At 34.1% G+C, this 23,011-nt stretch overlaps 2 protein-coding genes across 2 annotated transcripts; one reads left to right on the top strand and one right to left on the bottom strand.

Moving 5' to 3' along the window:
• The first annotated feature begins 1,659 nt into the window (after positions 1-1,659).
• LOC108460208 (ATP synthase subunit beta, mitochondrial) lies at positions 1,660-5,454 on the top strand. The gene is made up of 9 exons (XM_017759617.2): positions 1,660-2,264; positions 2,844-2,919; positions 3,008-3,096; positions 3,234-3,351; positions 3,428-3,531; positions 3,616-3,774; positions 3,865-4,089; positions 4,205-4,516; positions 5,034-5,454. The coding sequence occupies exons 1-9, from the start codon at positions 1,788-1,790 to the stop codon at positions 5,145-5,147; spliced, it is 1,674 nt and encodes a 557-aa protein (XP_017615106.1). The 5' UTR covers positions 1,660-1,787; the 3' UTR covers positions 5,148-5,454.
• Positions 5,455-13,012: 7,558 nt separating this feature from the next.
• Positions 13,013-16,497, bottom strand: LOC108460244 (ATP synthase subunit beta, mitochondrial-like). The gene is made up of 9 exons (XM_053026508.1): positions 15,889-16,497; positions 15,272-15,347; positions 15,096-15,184; positions 14,800-14,917; positions 14,620-14,723; positions 14,377-14,535; positions 14,062-14,286; positions 13,635-13,946; positions 13,013-13,417 (listed from the first exon to the last, which is right to left on the bottom strand). The coding sequence occupies exons 1-9, from the start codon at positions 16,363-16,365 to the stop codon at positions 13,304-13,306; spliced, it is 1,674 nt and encodes a 557-aa protein (XP_052882468.1). The 5' UTR covers positions 16,366-16,497; the 3' UTR covers positions 13,013-13,303.
• Between the last annotated feature and the right edge of the window lie 6,514 nt (positions 16,498-23,011).

Raw genomic sequence — 23,011 nt, 5'->3', positions numbered from 1 at the left:
TCTGTCCACATTTTTTCTCACTGTCATACAAGATGGCATTAAAGTCACCAATAGCAAGCTAGGAGACATTTCCAAAAGGAATAGTAGCATTTAGCCCCTACCGTAGAATTTTATGTTTCTGTCTGTTAGGATTGCCGTAAACAAAAGTAATAAGAATAGGAACCTGTTGAGAACGCCCAAGCACCTTGACAATTCCACAAAAAAATAGATAAATCCATATAAAAAAAAAAAAGGAGTTTAGATTCAACTAAACAAAAATAAAAAAGTGAGTGTAGATTCAAGGTAGAGGTGATCATGGGCCAGTTCGGGTCGGGCCCAGACAAAATTTTAAGCTCGTTTTCTAGACCCGGGCCCAGCCCAGCCCGAAATATATGCCTGAAAATTTGTTCAAGCTATGCCCGAAATAAAATTGCTAAGCCCGAGCTCGACCCATATTAATTTTTTTAGCTTATTTCATTAAATAAAAAATTAAAAATATAATAAATCAAATACATTTAAAAACATAAAACAAATATTAAAACAAGAAACAAATAAAAATGAGACTAAAATAATTCTTAAAACAATACACAAATTGAAAATATAATAAAAAGTTGTTATATTAAAATTGAAAATAAAAAAGTAAATGTGATTAAAAATAAAAAAAAATATTTAATATATAATTCAAGTGGGCTCGGTAAAAAAAATTTTACTCGAGGCCTGACCCATTTTCTAAATGGGCCTCATTTTTACCCAAACTTATATTTCGGTCTATATTTTACCCGAACCTCCCATTTTTTGAGCAGACCGGGTAGCCCAACCCATATCACCTCTAACTCAAGGGATTAAAATCATATTTTAACTAAACAAAAATGATACAACTATTGATACGGTATTAAATACCATCAACTGCTAATCCCATGTTTAGATTCGACTAAAAATAATGAAAGAAGAGGAAAGTAGGAAAACAATAGCTCTTCCTTTATTTGGATATATATATATATATATATATATATATATATATATATATATATATATATATATATTTTAATTTAAGCAAACGTATAAGAAGTTAAATATCCCTTATTTTATCTTGAATTATTTAGTTTTTAGTTACCTCAATTTGTGTGAAAAGCTAAAGAAAGAAAAGTAATATTTTTTTAAAGGTGAAATATCAATTTTATACTATTAATATTTTGCATAATTATTTTAATAAAATGATATATTTGAATAAAAAATATTATAATTAATCATTTCCTTTATTGTTTATAATTTAACCAAAAAATTTGTGAAAATTCCTTTACTATCATAATTTGTATATAATAAAAGGTTTTCATAATTTTTAAAATATTTATATATTTTAATTTTAATTTCATAAATTTTTTATTTTTGAAATTATTTTGATATAAATAATGATGAGAGAGTGCTTATATAATTTTTATGCCACACATAACCATGTGATTCAACCAATCATTATTGACCATCTTTGACAAATGGCTCGGGAAGGCCTATGTAAAAAAATTTAAATACTAATTTAAAAAAAATAATTAGCTACCAAATTGAAAAGGAAGTATAAGTTAAGGGACAGTTTATAAATTAAGCCTAATTTTTTTACCTAAATAGTGTAAAAAAGAAAAAAAACGGAAGCTAAAACTAAATCCGGAAAAGTGAAAAGAATATTGGACACGGTAAAAAGCCCTCGAGTCTCTCTCGGCCCCGTTTATTAGAACAGATCAAGCCGACTAGCTCATATCACTCTTCAAAGAGCTGTTCTTCTTCAAACCCTAGACTCTATCTGGGAGCCCTTTGCAATGGCTTCGCGTCGACTCCTCTCCTCTTTCCTCCGCTCCACTTCTCGCCGATCTCTCTCCAAATCTCCCAGCCCTACCCCTCGCCTCCCTTCACCGTCCCCCACGCGCCGCCCTTTTCCGTGCCCCTACTTTCTCTCACGCGATGCTGAGTACTCTACATCTGCGGCTGCTGCCGCTTCTGCTCCATCGCAGCCTCCTCCCGCTAAGAAGGGCGGAAAAGGTAAGATCACTGATGAGTTCACTGGTGCTGGAGCCATCGGTCAGGTTTGTCAAGTAATCGGTGCCGTCGTCGATGTTAGATTCGATGAAGGTTTGCCTCCGATTTTGACTGCGCTTGAAGTGATGGACCACTCGATCCGGCTTGTGTTGGAAGTGGCTCAGCACTTGGGTGAAAACATGGTTAGGACCATTGCTATGGATGGAACGGAGGGACTCGTCAGAGGGCAGCCGGTTCTCAACACCGGATCTCCTATCACTGTAAAGTCTCTTCTCTCTTATTGTTTTCCTTTTTATCGGAGATGATAATCTTTTTGGATTTCTTGTGTTTTGGTATTGTTTGGTGTTTGAAACTAGAAGCTTGGATATGAATTGAAATTCAGGTGAACATTTTATTCATTTTATGGATCTGAATTATGTTTTATCGGAATCTGGTGTGGAATAAGTGAAAAATTTATTATCAAAATGTTTCTCTTTTCTTAGTCCATTTTTCAGTGGAATTTCTTTCGAAACGATTGTGCAGCTAATTAAAACCCATTACTTGTTCATCCGTTGGTCAACTACATACAGCTGATGTTGCCCTTTGAATTGAGAATAGTAACACATAAATGAACGCTCTTGTTTTGACTTGTCTTACCCATTATTTGGGTGTTTTGATCAGGAACTTAACGTATCTCCCTTGTTTATTGAGCTTAATAATTTCCTCTCTTGGTCTTTTGGCTTTCTTCTTTTCATTTAGTCTTTGTTCTTTTATGGGCTTTTAACCTTTCGAAGTTGTCTAGTGATAACACTTGTTTGAATGTTGTGAACCTCTTAATCATGTTTGTTTGTTCTTGTTAGGTGCCTGTCGGTAGAGCTACTCTTGGTCGTATCATAAATGTCATTGGAGAGCCTATTGACGAGAAAGGCGAACTCAGTAAGAGACTTTCCAACTTTCTAATTATTTGAAATGTTTACTTTATAGTGTAGAGGCGGCAAAGTCTAACTGAGTTAATGCTTAACAGAAACCGACCATTTCTTGCCCATACACAGAGAAGCACCAGCCTTTGTCGATCAAGCTACTGAACAACAGATCCTTGTCACTGGTATTAAGGTAGTATTTATTGCTTGTGATTATGTATCCCTTTGATGCTGTATCAGGATGAGCTTGTGTTCGCACATTGTGTTGTTTGAATCCAAATGAAACTGTTAGTCAGGTTCAAAATTTTATTCTCTTGATTTATTTTACAGGTTGTGGATCTCCTTGCACCATATCAAAGAGGAGGGAAGATTGGACTTTTTGGTGGTGCTGGTGTAGGGAAGACAGTGCTTATTATGGAACTTATCAACAATGTTGCTAAAGCCCACGGTTGGTTTTACATTATATTTGTGGCTGCTTCTTACTTTGTTTATTAATCTTATATTTTTCTTGCTTTGGTACATAGGTGGTTTCTCAGTGTTTGCCGGTGTTGGAGAACGTACTAGAGAGGGTAATGACTTGTATAGGGAAATGATTGAGAGTGGTGTTATTAAGCTAGGTGAAAAGCAGGTAAATGCTAAACATAAATTCATCCTGCCCCTGTTAATGTAGTTTTTACCTTACCACCAGGATTTTTTATTGTCATCATTACAGGCTGATAGCAAGTGTGCTCTTGTTTATGGTCAAATGAATGAGCCCCCTGGTGCTCGTGCTCGTGTTGGCCTTACTGGTCTGACTGTGGCTGAACATTTCCGTGATGCTGAAGGGCAGGATGTGCTTCTCTTCATTGACAACATTTTCCGTTTTACTCAAGTAAGATGGTGTATTATATAAGCTTTTGAAGCACTCAAAGAGTACATGTTGTGTGTTCCTGATGGTTTGGATTGTTTTTTTCCCCTTCAGGCAAACTCTGAAGTGTCTGCCTTGCTAGGCCGTATTCCATCTGCTGTCGGTTACCAACCAACCTTGGCTACTGATCTTGGAGGTCTTCAGGAACGTATTACCACCACCAAGAAAGGTTCTATCACTTCTGTTCAAGCCATATATGTGCCTGCTGATGACTTGACAGATCCAGCTCCTGCAACAACCTTTGCTCACTTGGATGCCACAACTGTGTTGTCCCGACAGGTATCGTGCACATCTGTTTTTAGCTGTTGATGAGATGATCCATCTGGTGTTACATTTTCATTGGTTGGTGCTTTTAGATTATGACACTTGCTTCCTTTTTTCTGGTTATTGTCAGATCTCTGAGCTTGGTATTTATCCTGCTGTGGATCCTTTGGATTCTACATCTCGTATGCTCTCTCCTCATATTTTGGGTGAGGAACACTACAACACTGCTCGTGGTGTTCAGAAGGTTCTCCAAAACTACAAGAACTTGCAAGATATTATTGCTATTTTGGGGATGGACGAGCTTAGTGAAGATGATAAATTAACTGTTGCACGTGCTCGTAAGATCCAAAGGTTCTTGAGCCAGCCTTTCCATGTGGCAGAAGTGTTCACTGGTGCTCCTGGCAAGTACGTGGAGTTGAAGGAGAGCATCACCAGCTTCCAGGTACAATTATATCCCTGCCCAGCTTGCTTCTATCATACCATAGTGTGTTTATGGCATCTAAGAGCAAGTGATTAATTTCTAATAATAGGTGGATCCATGGATTGATATCATCTATTATTAAAATTTTTGGTGTAGCATTTAGAAGTTTTTAAATGCTTCAGCTGGTGCCATAGTATTCTGGTGATGTGTGCGTTAAATGAATAATAATCTTAAAAGTGAGCAAATAGTGCAATGTGCTCCATATAGTGAGTTACGAGACGATGCTAATTTCTTGGGTTAGGTTGTAACAAGTCGACTTGTGGTTCGGATAGATATAAAGACAGTGAATTGTCTTTAGATGTGGGATATTCTGACCCTCTTCCTTTTTTTGAGAATTCATTGGCAAGTATGTGGAGTTGACCTGATTGTAATAGGTCATGTTAATGTTAATTTCTGATTACCATACATGAGTGGGCAATTAAATTGTCAAGTATTGGTAGATGGCATTCTTCATACATAATCTTTGAATTGTATGCAGGGCGTGTTGGATGGAAAGTATGATGACCTGCCCGAGCAGTCGTTTTACATGGTTGGAGGAATCGAGGAAGTGATTGCCAAGGCAGATAAGATTGCCAAGGAATCTGCAGCCTAATCAAATCCACATACCTTAATTTCTGCCGAGTAATTTCGAAAATAATCTAGGTGGTGTTGGTAATGCCAGCAACAGAACTGTTCATTTATTTTGGGGGTTTGTTGTTTATGTTTAATGATGTTATTCAAGAGTGTAAAAGAGCACTTCGGCCCCGCTTTTTTCTTTGCTTAAATAAGGGAAATAGAAGGCGGATGTGTACATTTTTTTTGTTCGAAAACGCTGGCTGCTAAAGCCTTATCCTTTCTGACTGCCGTTTATTCGGAACTACTGATGTTTTGAAATGCATTCGAGACTAATGTTTCCTGAACCCATGGGGTTTCAGTTTTCTTTTTCTTAATGAAGAAATTGGCGAATTTTATCCTCAATTTCATTGTAATTTGGCGTAATCCTTTTTCATTAAGGTATGTGAACTCCGGATTTTGCAATTTGCTGGTGGTATAGCTAAAATGTCATTGGCGTATAAGTAGATGGTGTAAATAAACAAGCGATCATCGAAGGAAATGGTAGCTATATATTGATACTTAAAAAAAATTTACACGACTGGCATGTTTAGAGGCGGTATGCTTATTACATTTTAGAAACCAGTGAGCGAAATTTATAAAGTTTGGACAAGCATGGAACAGTGATTGGAGTGAATTGCTTGATGCAAATATTGATGCAAAAGAATGGACCCGTAGACGGAAACTCCCTTGCTCTTTGACTTTTGCCTTGGTACTCTTGAGTTTCTTTACTGACAGGATGATTGAAAAAGCTGCAGATATTTTTGCTGTAGCTGCCAATGAAATTAAGACCAATGTTCCTAACAGCATACCCACCCAATGGAGGAAACTGATGCCAGGTTCGTCAAAACAGACGGTTCTGCCTTGGGAAACCTGGGGTGAGCGGGAGCAGGGACGGCCGGCGTTGTGGGACGCTATTAACCTGGCACTTAAACAATTACTCAAAGTCGAAATAGAGATAGATGCAACTGCTGTTTCCAGCAGTGGACCCTGAACCTGAAGCATATATTTAGAGAAGCGAAATGCGGTGCTGATGCCATGGCAAGGAAAGGAAGCAGTTTACAACTATCGACTTACTTGGATAATTCCCATCTTGTGAACTCTTGTTTTATCTGTAATGAAGCTCTGAATTAACTTCTATTTTGTTGGCTGATGCCACTGGTGCTATTATGTATCGTAACTCTGTTGGAGATCTTTTAATATTAATACTGCTTTATGGATCCAAAAAGAAAACATGAAGGTATTATTGTCACCTGTCTAAGAGTTAGGTATCGACACCTATACGTTGGAGGAATCTGTGAACTAGAATGGTATTATTGCACTTGATGATGTAGCGGTAATTCGAAATAAGTTATAGCGGCTACATGAGCTAATATTCACCTTCCTTCTAGTTCTATTTGGACCTCCCGTTGAAGTGCTTTATTTTACAAGTCGTCATGAGAGAATTAGGATGAAGAATCCCAAGACAGATATTAAACTTCAGTAAATTGAGACCCGTGAATGATTTTATAACTCTTTCTGCTATCTTACGAGTTGCAGGAACAAAAAATAACATTAACATGGCCTGTCACGACCTTTTTCTCTTGTGAAATAAAGGTCCAGTGCAAGCTGCTTTTTCCAGCTTCAATAATAGGATTGGATGCTAGTGCTATTGCACTGGTATTGTCACACAAAATTACTGGTTTAAAAATGTGGAATCAATTCTCAATTCAATGACTAAGGCCTTTATCCACATTACTCCCTCAACTGTCTGCCAAGCTTCTATAGTTAGCCTATGTGATTGACTTGGACAATACATTGGAGCTCGATGCAATTAAGTTTTCCCCAAAGATATGTACAATAGCCCGAGGTTGGTTGTCTATCTTCACTGTTCTACCCCAATCAACATCAGATAATCCTGTTATTAAGGAATGTCCAGCTGGCTTGTAAGCTAACCCATGGTCAATGGTTCCTGTGAGATAGCTAAGTATTCTTTTAATAGCATGCCAATGTTTATCAAGGGGGCTGTGCAAGTACTGATTAACCTTGCCAACACTATAGCAAATATCTGGTATGGTGAATCTAACATATTGAAGAGCCTTTATAATACTCTTGTATAGTTTGGGGCTCTCAAATGGAACTGGACCAATCAAGGTCAGAGAAGGGTGTCCAACCGTAGACATTCATTCATGCCTTTAGAAGTATCTTAGCAAATATACTTCTTCTGACTCAACAGTACTGTCTCCTATATTTAGAATTTCAATTCCAAAAAAATAGCTGAGTTGACCAAGGTCCTTGGGTGATAACTTATTGTTGAGGTGTTGGATGAGACCTTCAACCAACTTTGTATTATCCTTTGTGATTCATCAACATACACATCAAGGTAGACGGAAAAGTACTATGGAGGCCTTTATATTATGAGTTAGATTACATTTTGTCTTCTTTATTTAAAAATGAATAGACTAATCTTTTTACGTTAGATCAAAAGCAATTTGATCCTTTATATTAAAATTTTATTTATTTCTATTATTAAGAACTGACATTATTGACGGAAAAACTAGATATTTACACGTAATATATTATATGTACTTTATGCTAACGGACCAATTTAAAACAGTGGCATAAGGTTAGTGGCATAAGTTTTAGGGTTGAAAATTCTAACCTTAGACATGGAGATCTATTAAAGGTTATAAATGGTTAAGTAATAGAAATAGTAGTGGAGGTTTCTTTAGGATGACTAAGGTCAACAAATAAAGATGACGGAGGATGGGATGTGGGCTGATTAGTGAGGTTTACAAATAGGGGTTTTGCCATTTTCATATTACTAAATTGTTTATTTTTTAAATAAATTTAATTTTTTTTAATATTTTTTGAACTCAATCTTTTTTCATAAAACTACATAAACTTATGAAAATAATTTTATGTGTTTGATTGATTTTTTTTTTAAACAATTGAACCCAACGATTTATTTATATGGTATACTTATTATTTGTCTTGAGGAATTTTATAATTTTTTATTTATAATACGATATTATAAGTAAAGGATAGAATCACATTATTTAAATCTATATCAAATGATTGTCTCATAATAACTTTGATAATTATTAATAAATTTTAATAGAACTACCTCTATATTATGATTTGGAATGTAATCTAATAAATACTAATAAATTTTAATAGAATTACATCAACTTTTGCAAAGGAATTAATTATCCTTTAGCTCGATGCAAGGAATTACAGAAGCTCATTTACTTACATTAAAGAGAAAAAATATTTTTTATTAAACTTATAATTTATTTCCATTAAAAGATGAAATTTATTAAAATAGCAAGAGAAAAAAATTGTTCAACATAAGGAAAAAGTGACATTGAGATCACCTTCTATATTTCAAAATCTTAACACAATTAGTAATGTGAATTTACTATTTCAAAGAAATGTTTGAAATTTATACATGATAAACATATTCCGAAATTTTACATTACAACTAATTATGTAAGGCTACGCTAACCAAACAATCTCAATATTTAATTATACAAAGCAGGTTAATTAAAAGTAGGAAAAAAATCGGGTAAATTATCCAAAAATGCTAAAAATTTAGAAATATTATTAGATTAGGTCGATTTTTTCGAATTTTATCGGATTAAGTCGATTTTGGAGAGAGAAGAAAACGCATCTAATTATATGCTTTTTCCCTAACAGCTATCCCCCAACGGTCGAATTCCAACAGCTCCCCCCATGGTAGGTTTTTTCTCTATTTAAACCCCAAATTCCCACTTTTTCAATTCACTCAAAACTCTCTCTCAATTCATTCTCAATCCTCTCTCAATTCTCTATTAATTCTTACTCAATTCTCTCAGTTCAATCTCTTTTTTATTAAAATTGTATTAAGTTTTTTTAATTAATTTTGTATTACGATTTTTTTGTATGTATTGAAAGTAGTAATGACAAATTCTCTAATTCGTTATGATCGCAAGCACATTTTGGTAGTTCAATTGCAAATGGTAAGAATTATTATTATTTTTAATTTAATTTAATTTAATTTAATTATTTTTTGTTATATTGAAATTTAAGATTTTGTATTTTTTTTTATAATTAGCCGGAAGATCAAATTTTGGAGACGTATATTCTCAATCTATCCGCTCCTCCATTGTCTTTAATCTAACCATACTAGAGAGATGCGACATTTTTGCATGTGGCTCGTATGGGTAGGGGTGTAAGTTGGACCCCACACTTATAAGAGCGTTGGTGGAAAGATGGATATCTGAGACACACAAATTCCATCTTTTATGTGGCTAGTGTACTATCACACTAAAGGACATGCTATTACAGCTCAGGTTATCAATGGATGGGTCAGTAGTGATTGGGTCAGTTGTCGTTGTCGATTAGAGAGATGTATGTGAGCAACTTTTAGGAAGGGTTCCAGACACGGTATTCGAAGCCCGGATGGATATGAATTGGTTGAAAAGAAATTTTGATGGGGCTCGATGCGAAATTAAGTGAAGTTGAAAGAGAATAACACGCTCAAACGTACATCATTAGGATCATAGGGGATCTCTTAATGCCCGATAAATCGCGAAATCTTGTCCATTTAAGGTGGCTACTAAAACTCGTGGACCTTAGAGAAGCGAGTCGACTCAGTTGGGGATCAGTTGTGTTGGTGACGTTGTACCGAGAGATGTGTCGAGCGATGCAATCATAGAAAATTAAAATCGGTAGTTGCATGCTCCTACTACAATAATGAGTGTGATACCGGCTACCATTTTTAGGTTATCGAGTGGACTACCATTAAATATTCCCACTCGTAACAGAGTAAAATTCATTAGATAATATATTTACCATAATAAAATTATTAAAATTTAAAATTATTGTATTAACATATTATTTCAATAGGTGGAATTGCGGGTTGAGTTATATGGGACTACCAGAAAAGCTTCAAGTTATACGGCTCCTGTTAGATCAACGATCAAAAGCGGAGGTATGTATTTTTAAAATTTTAATTATATAATATTAACGTAGTTGATTTAAAAATTAATAGTAAATATATAATAAAAATTATTATTTTACTATAGTTTGAATGGATATCATACTCCAATCCGAAACTTTAAGCATGCATCCCATCCAAATTCTTGGTGAATCCCAACATCTGGCACGTGAAGATGCCATTGGTAGTGTACGCTACGGTGAAGATGCATGAATCTAATAAAGTTATGCGGCAGTTCGAGTTTAGGCAAACAATTTCATCGACACCCCAAGACATCGAAGACCTACACAATATCGACTTGCAGGAAAGAACCAATGAAAATTGAGTTACATTCCATGCGCAATATATCAATATTTGGAACCATAGGTACGACTTTATACCTAATCGTGAACCCAATATCACTCTAGAATCAGTTTACAATCCAAAGTAGATGTCATGGTTTAGACACCATGGCAAGTCATATCTACTATTAGAGGAAGCGAGGGGTAGGCAACGTCATACGAGGAGGCCACGATGAGTGCTTTGGAATCCAAGGTTTAGAGCAACTACTAAGGCGGGTACATCATCTACACCAATGCAAGAAGATGCACCAATGGTCGCACCACCCCCGATCAATATGGCTCGATTTATTCTGGTGCTTTCACTAACCCTGTCATTTTTACACAAGCACCACATCTTGCACCATATTTTTATGTTTCTACACTATCTCCAGGTATTATTTTTGGACCACAACATCTGTCCCCACAATATTACACGTTGATGCCATTGACGTATCAGATGATGACGATTCCGACGACCACATATATGTTGACTATGTTACGGCATTGACAAGAATTCTGTTTTTTTTTTGTCATCAATGTATGGGACACAATATACTTATATGCCTACGTCGATAGTGTCACAAACACCCTTGGGATCATTGTTCGACAAAGGTGGGCCATATTCACAACCACCTATTCGTAGAATGGAGGAGACACGATGATAGCTAAGGAGTACAACGCAATCAACCATGGATGAAGGCAAAAAAGAGGAGGGGCTGGAACCACAACATGTACCCGAGGGTGGAGGTGACAAAGAAGAGGACCAACCGGGTTTACAGCTTGAACGAAGAAGAAATTCGTCTAGCAACCGACGACCACCCCGTTGTGCACACATTCTGCTTGACGACATAGATGATTTTTTTTTTGTACTTGTCATGTAAATCTTAATTGTTTAGCTAAGTTTTAGTTGATAAGATTGTACAGCTATTGGATATGAAATGTTTTTTAAAAAAAAATTGTTTTTGAATCGAAATTGGTTGTTGTTGTCATTTTATATTGTTAAGCCAAGTTCTAGGGAGTCCATCATCCTTTCCTGTATAATTGTCGGAACAACCAAAACTGCATGCTGATTACCCACCAGTGGAACTGGACGACATACCCCTATAAGTGTTCCCGACGCCAAACATCGGCTGACCGAAGTTAAAATCAAAACCACTAAATGAGTGTTGTGTCAGGGCTCAGCATTCTTGGTTATCTCCAAACTCCGACTGCTGGACGTTCTATCTGCTACGGTTGAAATCTAGGGCTGGAACCGATGAGTGTCTTCCCATTGATGATTCTAGGATATCATAATGGGAACTTCCTAACAAAGCCATGAACGCACCATATAACTATGTCGTTAGACTCTCAACTTGCTCTTCCGTTCCGGCCTCTCGAACTGGAACATATGTCGACCTCCGACCGCCTTCATCTGTGTTTGCAAACCCCGCATATAACTCGAGTATTGGTGATCCACTAGCAATATGCATCTGGATCGTCACCTTCATTCCCATTGCACCTCTAATATCAAAAGCCTCATATTTGATGGGATTGACCGAAGCACAAAATTGATATTTCAATGACGATACGCTCATCTAGTTGGATCCGATGATTTTTTGCCTAATTTTTGCACGAAGATCCGTTAATTGTATGTTCGAGTTGAAAGCCAATCGCGTTGTATTATCTGATGAAAAAATAACCCTAATGTCGATGTCACGAATTTCATCGTCGTAATAAACAACAACATTAATTCATCCACTCATTTCAACAAAATAACCTATTTCACATATTGAAAACAAAAACATTATGCAGAAAAATAGAGTTGAAATTATACATGAACAACAAAAATCGAACCTTATTTGATGCAATTACATGTTTGCTCGAAATTATGCCTTATGAAACGTCTTGCGAACTTCCTCTTCATGGGATTCAGTATGCTTGAAATTGGCTTATGGCACTAAATGCTAAAAATGATTCATTCATACAATAGAGGTGAGCGGCAAAATGATTCACAAAATATTATCTCGAGATATTTGATTGGTGAGTGGGAACTTTGCATGGGTTGAAATTTGGAGAGTGAAAATGCACCGTACAGGGTGCATTTTCAATGGCATGTAAAAAAAATGCACTGAAAGCACGTCCAACTAGAAGCATTTTCATGCCATGTCAACTGACCTCTACCTACCATAAACTACAGATGACTAAAACTCGATTCAATTTTAAAAAATTGAAAAAATACGAACTTTGGGTTAATCGAATCAAACAATTCAAAATTCGATTTTAAATTGAGTTAAATTTTATAATCCGAATAACAAATTAGTGTAAATACCTTTTTAGTACCTATCAATTTTGAAAATTACTAAATTGATTAAATATTTTATAAAGTTTTGAAAGAGTATTTTCAGATTTATATATATATATATTTTATTTTGGAGATTTAACTTCGTAATTTTATGACTTTAAAACATTTCATAATTTTATTAATATTAATTTTAAAATTTTAACAAATACAATCACTCTACTATCCTTAATCGTTCAATTTCAAATATTATAACTAAAATACCTCAATGTGATTAGAGACTAATAATTAAGTCATCAACAACCACCTTTTTGCTTGAAAACTAGAGCTGCATTTGTTTAACTGAAAACAGAAAAAAGTCTGGCATCCGTAGTCTTCCAACGAAAAATGTACATATCCGCCTTTTATTTCCCTTATTAAACAAGTAAAAAGGGGCCCAAGTTCTATTCCTCTTTCTCACTCTTGAATAAATCATTAAAACTTGAATAGGAAAAATATCCCAAAAAATGAACAGTCCTGTTGTTATTGGCAACGCCAACACCGCCTAATTATTTTCAACATTATCGGGGAGTAAACAAAGGCATCAACATTGAAATTAATTAAGCTGCAGACTCCTTGGCAATCTTATCTGCCTTGGCAATCACTTCCTCAATACCTCCAACCATGTAAAATGACTGCTCTGGCAGGTCATCATACGTTCCATCCAACACTCCCTGCACAGAGTTCAAAATTTTATATGAAAAGATTACCATCTACCAATTAACACAGACACTAAAAATGCATACTTTTCAACGTTATACTAATTTTAATAATAAAGTATATCAATCCATGGATCCACCTATCATAAGAAATTAATCACTTGCTCTTAAGACGTCATAAACACACTAATATGATGCAATAGAAGCAAGCTAGGAAGAGATATAATTGTACCTGGAAGCTGGTGATGCTCTCCTTCAACTCCACATACTTGCCAGGGGCACCAGTGAAAACTTCTGCCACGTGGAAAGGCTGGCTCAAGAACCTTTGGATCTTACGAGCACGAGCAACAGTTAATTTATCATCTTCACTAAGCTCGTCCATTCCCAAAATAGCAATAATATCTTGCAAGTTCTTGTAGTTTTGGAGAACCTTCTGGACACCACGAGCAGTGTTGTAGTGTTCCTCACCCAAAATATGAGGAGAGAGCATACGAGATGTAGAATCCAAAGGATCCACAGCAGGATAAATACCAAGCTCAGAGATCTAACAATAACCAGAAAAAAGGAAGCAAGTGTCATAATCTAAAAGCACCAACCAATGAAAACGTAACACCAGATGGATCATCTCATCAACAGCTAAAAACAGATGTGCACGATACCTGTCGGGACAACACAGTTGTGGCATCCAAGTGAGCAAAGGTTGTTGCAGGAGCTGGATCTGTCAAGTCATCAGCAGGCACATATATGGCTTGAACAGAAGTGATAGAACCTTTCTTGGTGGTGGTAATACGTTCCTGAAGACCTCCAAGATCAGTAGCCAAGGTTGGTTGGTAACCGACAGCAGATGGAATACGACCTAGCAAGGCAGACACTTCAGAGTTCGCCTGAAGGGGAAAAAAACAATCCAAACCATCAGGAACACGCAACATGTACTCTTTGAGTGCTTCAAAACCTCATACAATACGCTATCTTACTTGAGTAAAACGGAAAATGTTGTCAATGAAGAGAAGCACATCCTGCCCTTCAGCATCACGGAAATGTTCAGCAACAGTCAGACCAGTAAGGCCAACACGAGCACGAGCACCAGGGGGCTCATTCATTTGACCATAAACAAGAGCACACTTGCTATCAGCCTGTAATGATGATAACAAAAAATCATGGTGGTAAGGTAAAAACTACATTAACAGGGGCAAGATGAATGTATGTTTAGCAGTTACCTGCTTTTCACCTAGCTTAATAACACCACTCTCAATCATTTCCCTATACAAGTCATTACCCTCTCTAGTACGTTCTCCAACACCGGCAAACACTGAGAAACCACCTATGTACCAAAGCAAGAAAAATATAAGATTAATAAACAAAGTAAGAAGCAGCCACAAATATAATGTAAAACCAACCGTGGGCTTTAGCAACATTGTTGATAAGTTCCATAATAAGCACTGTCTTCCCTACACCAGCACCACCAAAAAGCCCAATCTTCCCTCCTCTTTGATATGGTGCAAGGAGATCAACAACCTGTAAAATAAATCAAGAGAATAAAATTTTGAACCTGATTAAACAGTCTCATTTGGATTCAAAAAACACAATGTGTGAACACAAGCTCATCCTGATACAGCAGTGCATCTTTCCACACAAAGGGATAACAAACAGCACAGCATCAAAGGCATACATAATCGCAAGCAATAAATGGCACCTTAATACCAGTGACAAGGATCTGTTGTTCAGTAGCTTGATCGACAAAGGCTGGTGCTTCTCTGTGAATGGGCAAGAAGTGGTCGGTTTCTGTCAAGCACTTACTCAGTTAGACTTTCCACCTCTACACTATAAAGTAAACATTTCAAATAATTAGAAAGTTTGAAAGTCTCTTACTGAGTTCGCCTTTCTCATCAATAGGCTCACCAATGACGTTTATGATACGACCAAGAGTAGCTCTACCAACAGGCACCTAACAAGAACAAACAAACATGATTAAGAGGTTAATGAAATTAAAAAACGTGTTATCGCTAGACAACTTCTAAAGGTTAAAAAAAGCCCATAAAAGAACAATGACTAGATGAAAAGAAGAAAACCAAAAGGCCAAGACACAAAATTGTTAAGCTCAATAAACAAGGGAGAAACGTTAGGATCCTGATCAAGATACCCGAGTCATGGATAACACATAAAAAAAAAGCTTTTATTTATTACTATTATCAATTCAAAGGGCAATATCAGCTGTATGTAGTTGACCAACAGATAAATAGTTAATGAGTTCTAATTAGATGCCCAATAGGTTCGAAAGAAAATTCCCTGAAAACGGACTCTAGGAAGAGAAATATTTGTATATGAAATTTCGCACTTATTCCAGATCAGATTCCGATAAAATGTAATTCAGATCCATAAAATGAATACGATGTTCACCTTAATTCCAAAAATACCAAAACACAAGAAATCTTCAAAAAGATTATCATCTCCTATAAAAATGAAAACAATAAGAAAAAAGACTTTACAGTGATAGGAGATCCAGTGTTGAGAACCGGCTGCCCTCGTACAAGTCCCTCCGTTCCATCCATAGCAATGGTCCTAACCATGTTTTCACCCAAGTGCTGAGCCACTTCCAGCACAAGCCGGATCGAGTGGTCCATCACTTCAAGCGCCGTCAAAATCGGAGGCAAACCTTCATCGAATCTAACATCGACGACGGCACCGATCACTTGACAAACCTGACCGATGGCTCCAGCACCAGTGAACTCATCAGTGATCTTACCTTTTCCGCCCTTCTTAGCGGGAGGAGGCTGCGATGGAGCAGTAGCGGCAGCAGCCGCAGATGTAGAGTACTCAGCATCGCGTGAGAGAAAGTAGGGGCAAGGAAAAGGGCGGCGCGTGGGGGAAGGTGAAGGGAGGCGAGGGGTAGGGCTGGGAGATTTGGAGAGAGATCGGCGAGAAGTGGAGCGGAGGAGAGAAGAGAGGAGTCGACGCGAAGCCATTGGAAAGGGCTCCCAGATAGAGGCTAGGGTTTGAAAAGTGGAGCTTTTTTGAGAGTGAGAGATCAGCTATTCCGCTTGTTTAATAAGAGAGGCTGAGAAACTTCGATACCGTATTTGTAGTGGTATATTGGTAACAATAAGTAGCTATACTATTAATGTATTTTGACCAACTATATGAAATTTATCCATTTTTATTTATTTTTTATGATAATAAATTTAGTTCTTCATATTTATATATTTTATCAATTTCTCTTCTTTTTTAATTAAATTTGGCTCTTGACCTTTTAAAAATTATAAATTTGAATATCAATCATTCAAAAATAGTCGAGTTATTATATGTTTAATGGAAATATAAACTAAATCGTTAAATTTTAAGCATGGCAATTTACATGTACTTAGGCTAATTTTTTAATGAAATTTTTATATATATTTTTTAATTTTAAGTCTTTTGAATATTTTTATAATTTTTAAATTATTTGTTAGCATGGTATATAAAACAAATAGTATCATATCTTAGCATGGCATATAAAACAAATAGTGTCATATCTCGTATGAATTGCACATTAACGCCATGTTGGTTGTCACGCCAATATTATTTAAAAAATTAATATTTTAGTCAATATTTTCATTAAAACAAAAGTAATTTGACTTTTGTGAGGCACCCAAATCTCAATTATGAGTAATCTAACTCTTTTAAAAAGTTAATTATTAAATTTAGCTTAAAAATAATAAAGATCAAATTGATGAAAGATATAAACTTTAAGGGCTAAAATTATCATTATTCTAATATTTTTACATGTATTAAAATTTTTCTTTAGTTTTTGATAAAAATATTAGGCTATGAACACTGCATGTATAGGAGTGGAAAATTTTATGTAATAAATATATTATTAAAAGTTTATATAAAAATGAAATTTTGATTAAAATGGTAAAATTTATATGTGAATTTTATTGATTTTATATAAAGACAAAATTACTCTTATAATAATGTAACTTATCTTGTATAGACAAAGACATTTTAATCATTTTTCAGTTGAGTTGATGTCATATTGATTTATGAGTTTTAATATAATATAGATAGATATATCTTATTTATCACTATTCTTTGACTTCCTCAAAGATCAAAATTTAAATAAGAATGCATTTTTAATTCACATATCATTTTATTTCAAATAAATTATAATAAAAATCAAGCATTATAAAAATATAATCAAATTAAAAAGAATTCACACATAATGAAATTTAAGTTATAATAAATTTGAAGAAAACCCACCTATAATTTGCATATGATGCAAGTATTCAATGTCATAATATTAAGTAGGACTCCACTTGAATTTATAAATAATGATAATTTATTATGATTTTAATTATAAATATAAAATAAATATTATTTGTCCAAAAAATATATACATATTTTATTTTTCAAACCTTTAGTATTGTAGCCAAAAATGCTTTAAGAAGTTAAAAGTTCATTTTAAATATGAATTTGTGAATTAAAATATATATAATTTTAAGTTAAAAATATATTTAAAAGATATTTAAATTCATTAATACAATCAATTATCTCTATAACAATTAACTTTAATAACAACATTTCACTATAATAGTTAAGCTTGTTGTAGGACCGATTTTTATATTTTACTTTTATTATCTATAACAACTTTCCATGTATAATAACAATAATCATCAACTATGAAGTACGCTATTTATTAAATTTGCACTTTATAACATTACATTATCTAAAAATTTAGTGAAATCAATTATATTTTTAAGTGAAATAAAAATCGTAAATTTTAGTTAAGATGTTATTTTAATAAAATTGTTTGAATTTTACATAAAACTTATTAATCATAATTAATTAAATGAAAATAATATTTAATAAATAAATTATATAATTTATATTGATGGAGTAACATAATTGAGTGTATATTTGCATGAATTATTTGTTACTTATGTAATTTTTTGAACTAGGTAGATTTACTTTGAAAGTGCATAAGTTTGTTAAACATCAATCTTAAGTTGCATATAACAAATTTCTTGTACCAATTCAATCCTCGATTGTCATGCATTTTATTGCTTAACAAAGTTTAAGGGATGTCTTGTGTATCTTTCGTGTGTTTGCTTAAGGAGAAGCAAAGACTTAAGTAGGAGGAGTTTGATATGTCGTATTTCGAACGACAAATTAAGCTCTTTTTCACACCTAAAGAGCTTGTTTTCAGGCGATGTTTCGAGTATTTTATCCTTTTTTTCATATGTTGGTTAGGATTTGTGATTAATGTATTTTTTGTTGAAAAAATTCAGTTCGAAAATGGTTTTCTTGTATAGTTTAAAATTAAAAATTTGAAAATCGAGCCGGTTTGTGATATTTATAGCAATAAACTTTTTTCCAAAATCACACATGTGTTTTAGGTTATTCTTGTACCACGAACTGCTTCAAATGTGGGCTCGAACGAATTCAAATCAAACACATAACCATAAATTATTTACTTTACTTTTAGTGGGAAAGTAAAACTCTCTCTAATAGAAACCGATAGAACTGTTATTCTCGAAAAATAGAATTTATACTTAGAAATAAATTCTCACTATTTTCGAGCAGGATGACAATATCTCAAAGTTGTGCAAAAGTTATTGTATATTTTTAGCCTTACCGATGCCATCTATCTATAGAGAGAAAAAGTGAAACCCTTGTTGAATTAGTAGAAGCTTATTTAATATAAAAACGATCTCCTAGTTGAACTAGGAGAAGTAGGGAGGCAACCCTAGATAAACATACTAGGGCTTGTTGTCCATTGTATTCAATATGAGGGGCTTTTGGGCCTTTCCTATACTAGGTCCAATTATAAGTGCTTCCTAAACTTTTAACCTAACACTTTATAACAATCCAACCCCATACATGTTTTTCTATTTTCCAAAATAAACATCATAAATTAATTTTAATTAATTAATTAATTTTCCAATTAATTAATTTTCTCAACTCGATTCTTATTCCGTTAAAATCATGGCAACTTTACCGTAAAAGAATCTATGAGAAAATTATATTTAATTTTCTACATTCATTGGATTCAAAATGACCAATTAATTTAATTTCATTTTCGAACTTCAAATAATTAATTATTTCCTAAAAAAAATATAAATTAATTCTCGGGTCATTTCCATACTTAGTGAGAAAACCACATTCATTTTCGAATGTTTGTCATTTCTCTAACTTTACCATTTCTATCCATTTCTATTCATTCAATTCAACATGCAATTCATTTTTGGTTTCAACGAGCTAGTGGAGGGACCGATTCAACATATGTGATTAAGACTCAAATGGTTTATAATTAAGTTTTAGATTTCCGCCTCTTAATTATAAGCTAATTTAGTTTTGCTATAGTATTGTGGTTGATCTCTCTCTAATGACATATCATTATGAAAGCTACTTTATCATTGCTCGTCTAATGACCTTGTTACAAGTGTGTTACCCTTATAGGATATCTTTAATCTATTTGGGATAAATCTACTCTTCCGATGTAATCCTATTTTATCTCGTGATAACCATACATCTTCTTTCATGAAAAGTCAATTACTATCAAATAGTAATTAAGTCATTCATCATAAAGACAAACAACCCATGACCACATTTACTTTTCATCTATCATGTAATGCCAATGAGAGGATATTATTTACCTATGTCTTGGGCTATAAATTTCACTACTATGAATGATGCTACATACTGCAGAAATCGTATACCCAACACACCAACCTTTGGTTCCTTATCTATTTAAATTCAAGCTTTTACTACATCAATGTATACAAGTAATGCATACATAGTGTAACACCCCTAACCCATATTCGTCGCTGAAATAGGGTTTCAAAGTATTCTCAAAGTTTACCAATCAAACAAACATAAATTTCAAGCATTTCATATCATCAAAAGAAGTCATCAAAGCATCATTTTAATTCAAATTATAAACATGCCAAATCCAAATCAAACTGCCTAGTTCATAGGCATTTAGACATCAATTTAACATGCCATAATAAAGCTTAAAAAACAAACATGTGTTTATATGTATATCCCAAACCAATATTAAACTTATAACCTCATTTACAGTCAAACCAAAAAATAACTATTATTTAGACACCATAGGTATATGCCGACACAAAGGATAAACATCACCACGTTTGAGTTCAGAAGCGTTGTTGGATGCTGAATCGGCGATCAAAATTAAAGTACCTAATCTGCAAACGGAAAACCAAACCGTACGCTGAGTAAAACTTAGTGGTATTTCTATAATCTGAATATTTAAAGACAAAATAATATAATATGCATATTTTAATTATAAACACATTTGAATATTTAAGACCACATTTATTCATACAATGGCATTAGCCATTCAATATTCAATTCATAAATACATCATTCATACCATTCTCAAATCTCATCACTTGCTATATAATAGCTTTTCACAATTTAATATATATTTAAACAATAATATTATTCAATCCATATTCAATTCATGAATAAGTAATTCATATGTTTCATTTTCATGTTTCATGTAACAGTCTATTTTCAGTGAAATTGGAACAGTGGCTTTGGGACCACAAATCCGAGTCTGAAAGAAAAAATTATTTTAATATTATTTCATGATCTGCATTATGATAGGAATGTCGTATGAAAAATTAGTAAAGAAATTTTATCGATTACATGTTTAATTTAATGGAAATGACCAAATTGCATAAAATGCAAATGTTGAGTTCTAGTAGCTATAAGTATCAAATAGCTATGAAATTCAAAATTGGAGGTCCTTATATGGCAAATAGACCATTAAGAGGAGTTAGTAGATAAGTATAATTAGTCATCCATGGAAAATTAAATAAAGAAAAGGACTAAATTGGAAAGTAAAAGATGAAAAGATGATAAATAATAAAAAAAACATAAAATATCATCATTTTATCATCTTTCCTAAAATTAAAGACATAGAAACCTTAGTTTGAAATTTAAATATAGACAAGCTTACTTTGGCTCAATTAGATCCGGCTAAACTAAATATGGAGTTAGATCGAGAAAAAGAAAAAATATCGGATTAGTAGATTTTACGTACACGAACAATTGTCGATGTAAGTTCGTGTAACTAAATTTTGTATATTTATATGTTTGAATTGAATGTTGTATATGTTAATGGTGTAAATGACATATATATGAAATTGATCACATATCTGATAATGCCTGACAAATATAAAGTCCCGTTTGAATAAATGAAATTCGATGGGTACTGAGTTCCCATATTGGTTGTGGTCCTGCATATGTTGCAGACACACCACAACTCGAAAGAGTGTCCCGTTACTAGCCCTTTCGAACTTCCCGTTTTATGGTTCTTGTAAGCTTCCCGTTAATAGCTCTTCGAAGCATCTCGATTGGTTGTGATTCTACATGTGTTGTAGACACCCCACAGCTCTTACAAGCGTCCCGATATATGGCTTTTCGTGAGCTTCCTGATTAAAGGCTTTTTGTGAGCTTCCCGTTAATGGCTCTCCAGAGCTTCCCGATATCGGCTCACTTGAACTTCCTGATATATGGCTATCCGGAGCTTCCTGATTAATGGCTCTTCGGAGCTACCCATTATTGGCTCGTATGAGCTTTCTAATTATGGCTCTTATGAGCTTCCCTTTATACAGCCCGGATAAGCTTCCCGTTACATGGCTCACATAAGCTTCCTGTTATATGGTTCAAGAGAGAGTTTCTCGTTTATGTGCTCACATGAGCATTCCCGAATATGAATTGATGGATTACAAATTTGTACACTTCAAGTGTACTACCCAAGTACCCATCAATATTTTAAATGATTTAACGAACAAAATCCTAATATGAGAAAATAAATGAATTCAAAGTGAACCATTACCCGTATATACATGAAGTATATGGAGTTGATATATGAATACAAGAAGTGGAAAGTTATAAACATGGAAACTTGATATTGTTGAGCTCATACATGTTCCTTGATGTTTATATGAAATATGTATCTAACATGGTTGATGAGGATATGTGCTAGGGCTTTTGGCTATCTTGCTTGAGTATGCTTTATATGCTTACCTTAATTTTGATTAAATGGTAAGTTAAATTTTATGTTATACGAACTTACTAAGCATTAAATGCTTACCCTGTTTTCTTTCCTCTGTTTTATAGTAATTCAGAAGCTCGTAAAGGTTAGAGGTTGGTCGGAGCATCATCACACTATCCCTTCGCTCATTTCGGTATAAATAGTAAACTCATTTTGGTTATAATGACATGTGTAGGTTAATTAGCGAAAATGTTGGCATGTAAATGTTTGATTGATAATAGCCATTTGAATGGCTTATGTTTGTTATGTTTTTATGTATATATAAGTGGATTTATCATGTTAGAAGTATTGAGCTTGATTTTGCATATATGCATTTGGTTATTTAGGTAAATATGAACACTAAGTAAACATGATAATAAATTGTCATTTGAGGTGCCTCAGAGCACATTGGTTGTGTGTGGTAATATGTTATGTTTAAGGCATGATTTTGGCTTGATTTGAATGTTTTGAATTGGTTGGTGAATGTGTTTAAGTGTTAATGTAGGTGGAAGACAAATTGGGTGAGAAATGTGGCCTTAGAAATGACCTTATTTTATCCACACAGG

Source organism: Gossypium arboreum, chromosome 4 (genome assembly GCF_025698485.1).
Source record: "Gossypium arboreum isolate Shixiya-1 chromosome 4, ASM2569848v2, whole genome shotgun sequence".
NCBI classification, from domain to species: domain Eukaryota; kingdom Viridiplantae; phylum Streptophyta; class Magnoliopsida; order Malvales; family Malvaceae; genus Gossypium; species Gossypium arboreum.
The sequence above is the reverse complement of the archived record's forward strand: the minus strand, read 5'-3'. Positions and strand labels throughout refer to the sequence as shown.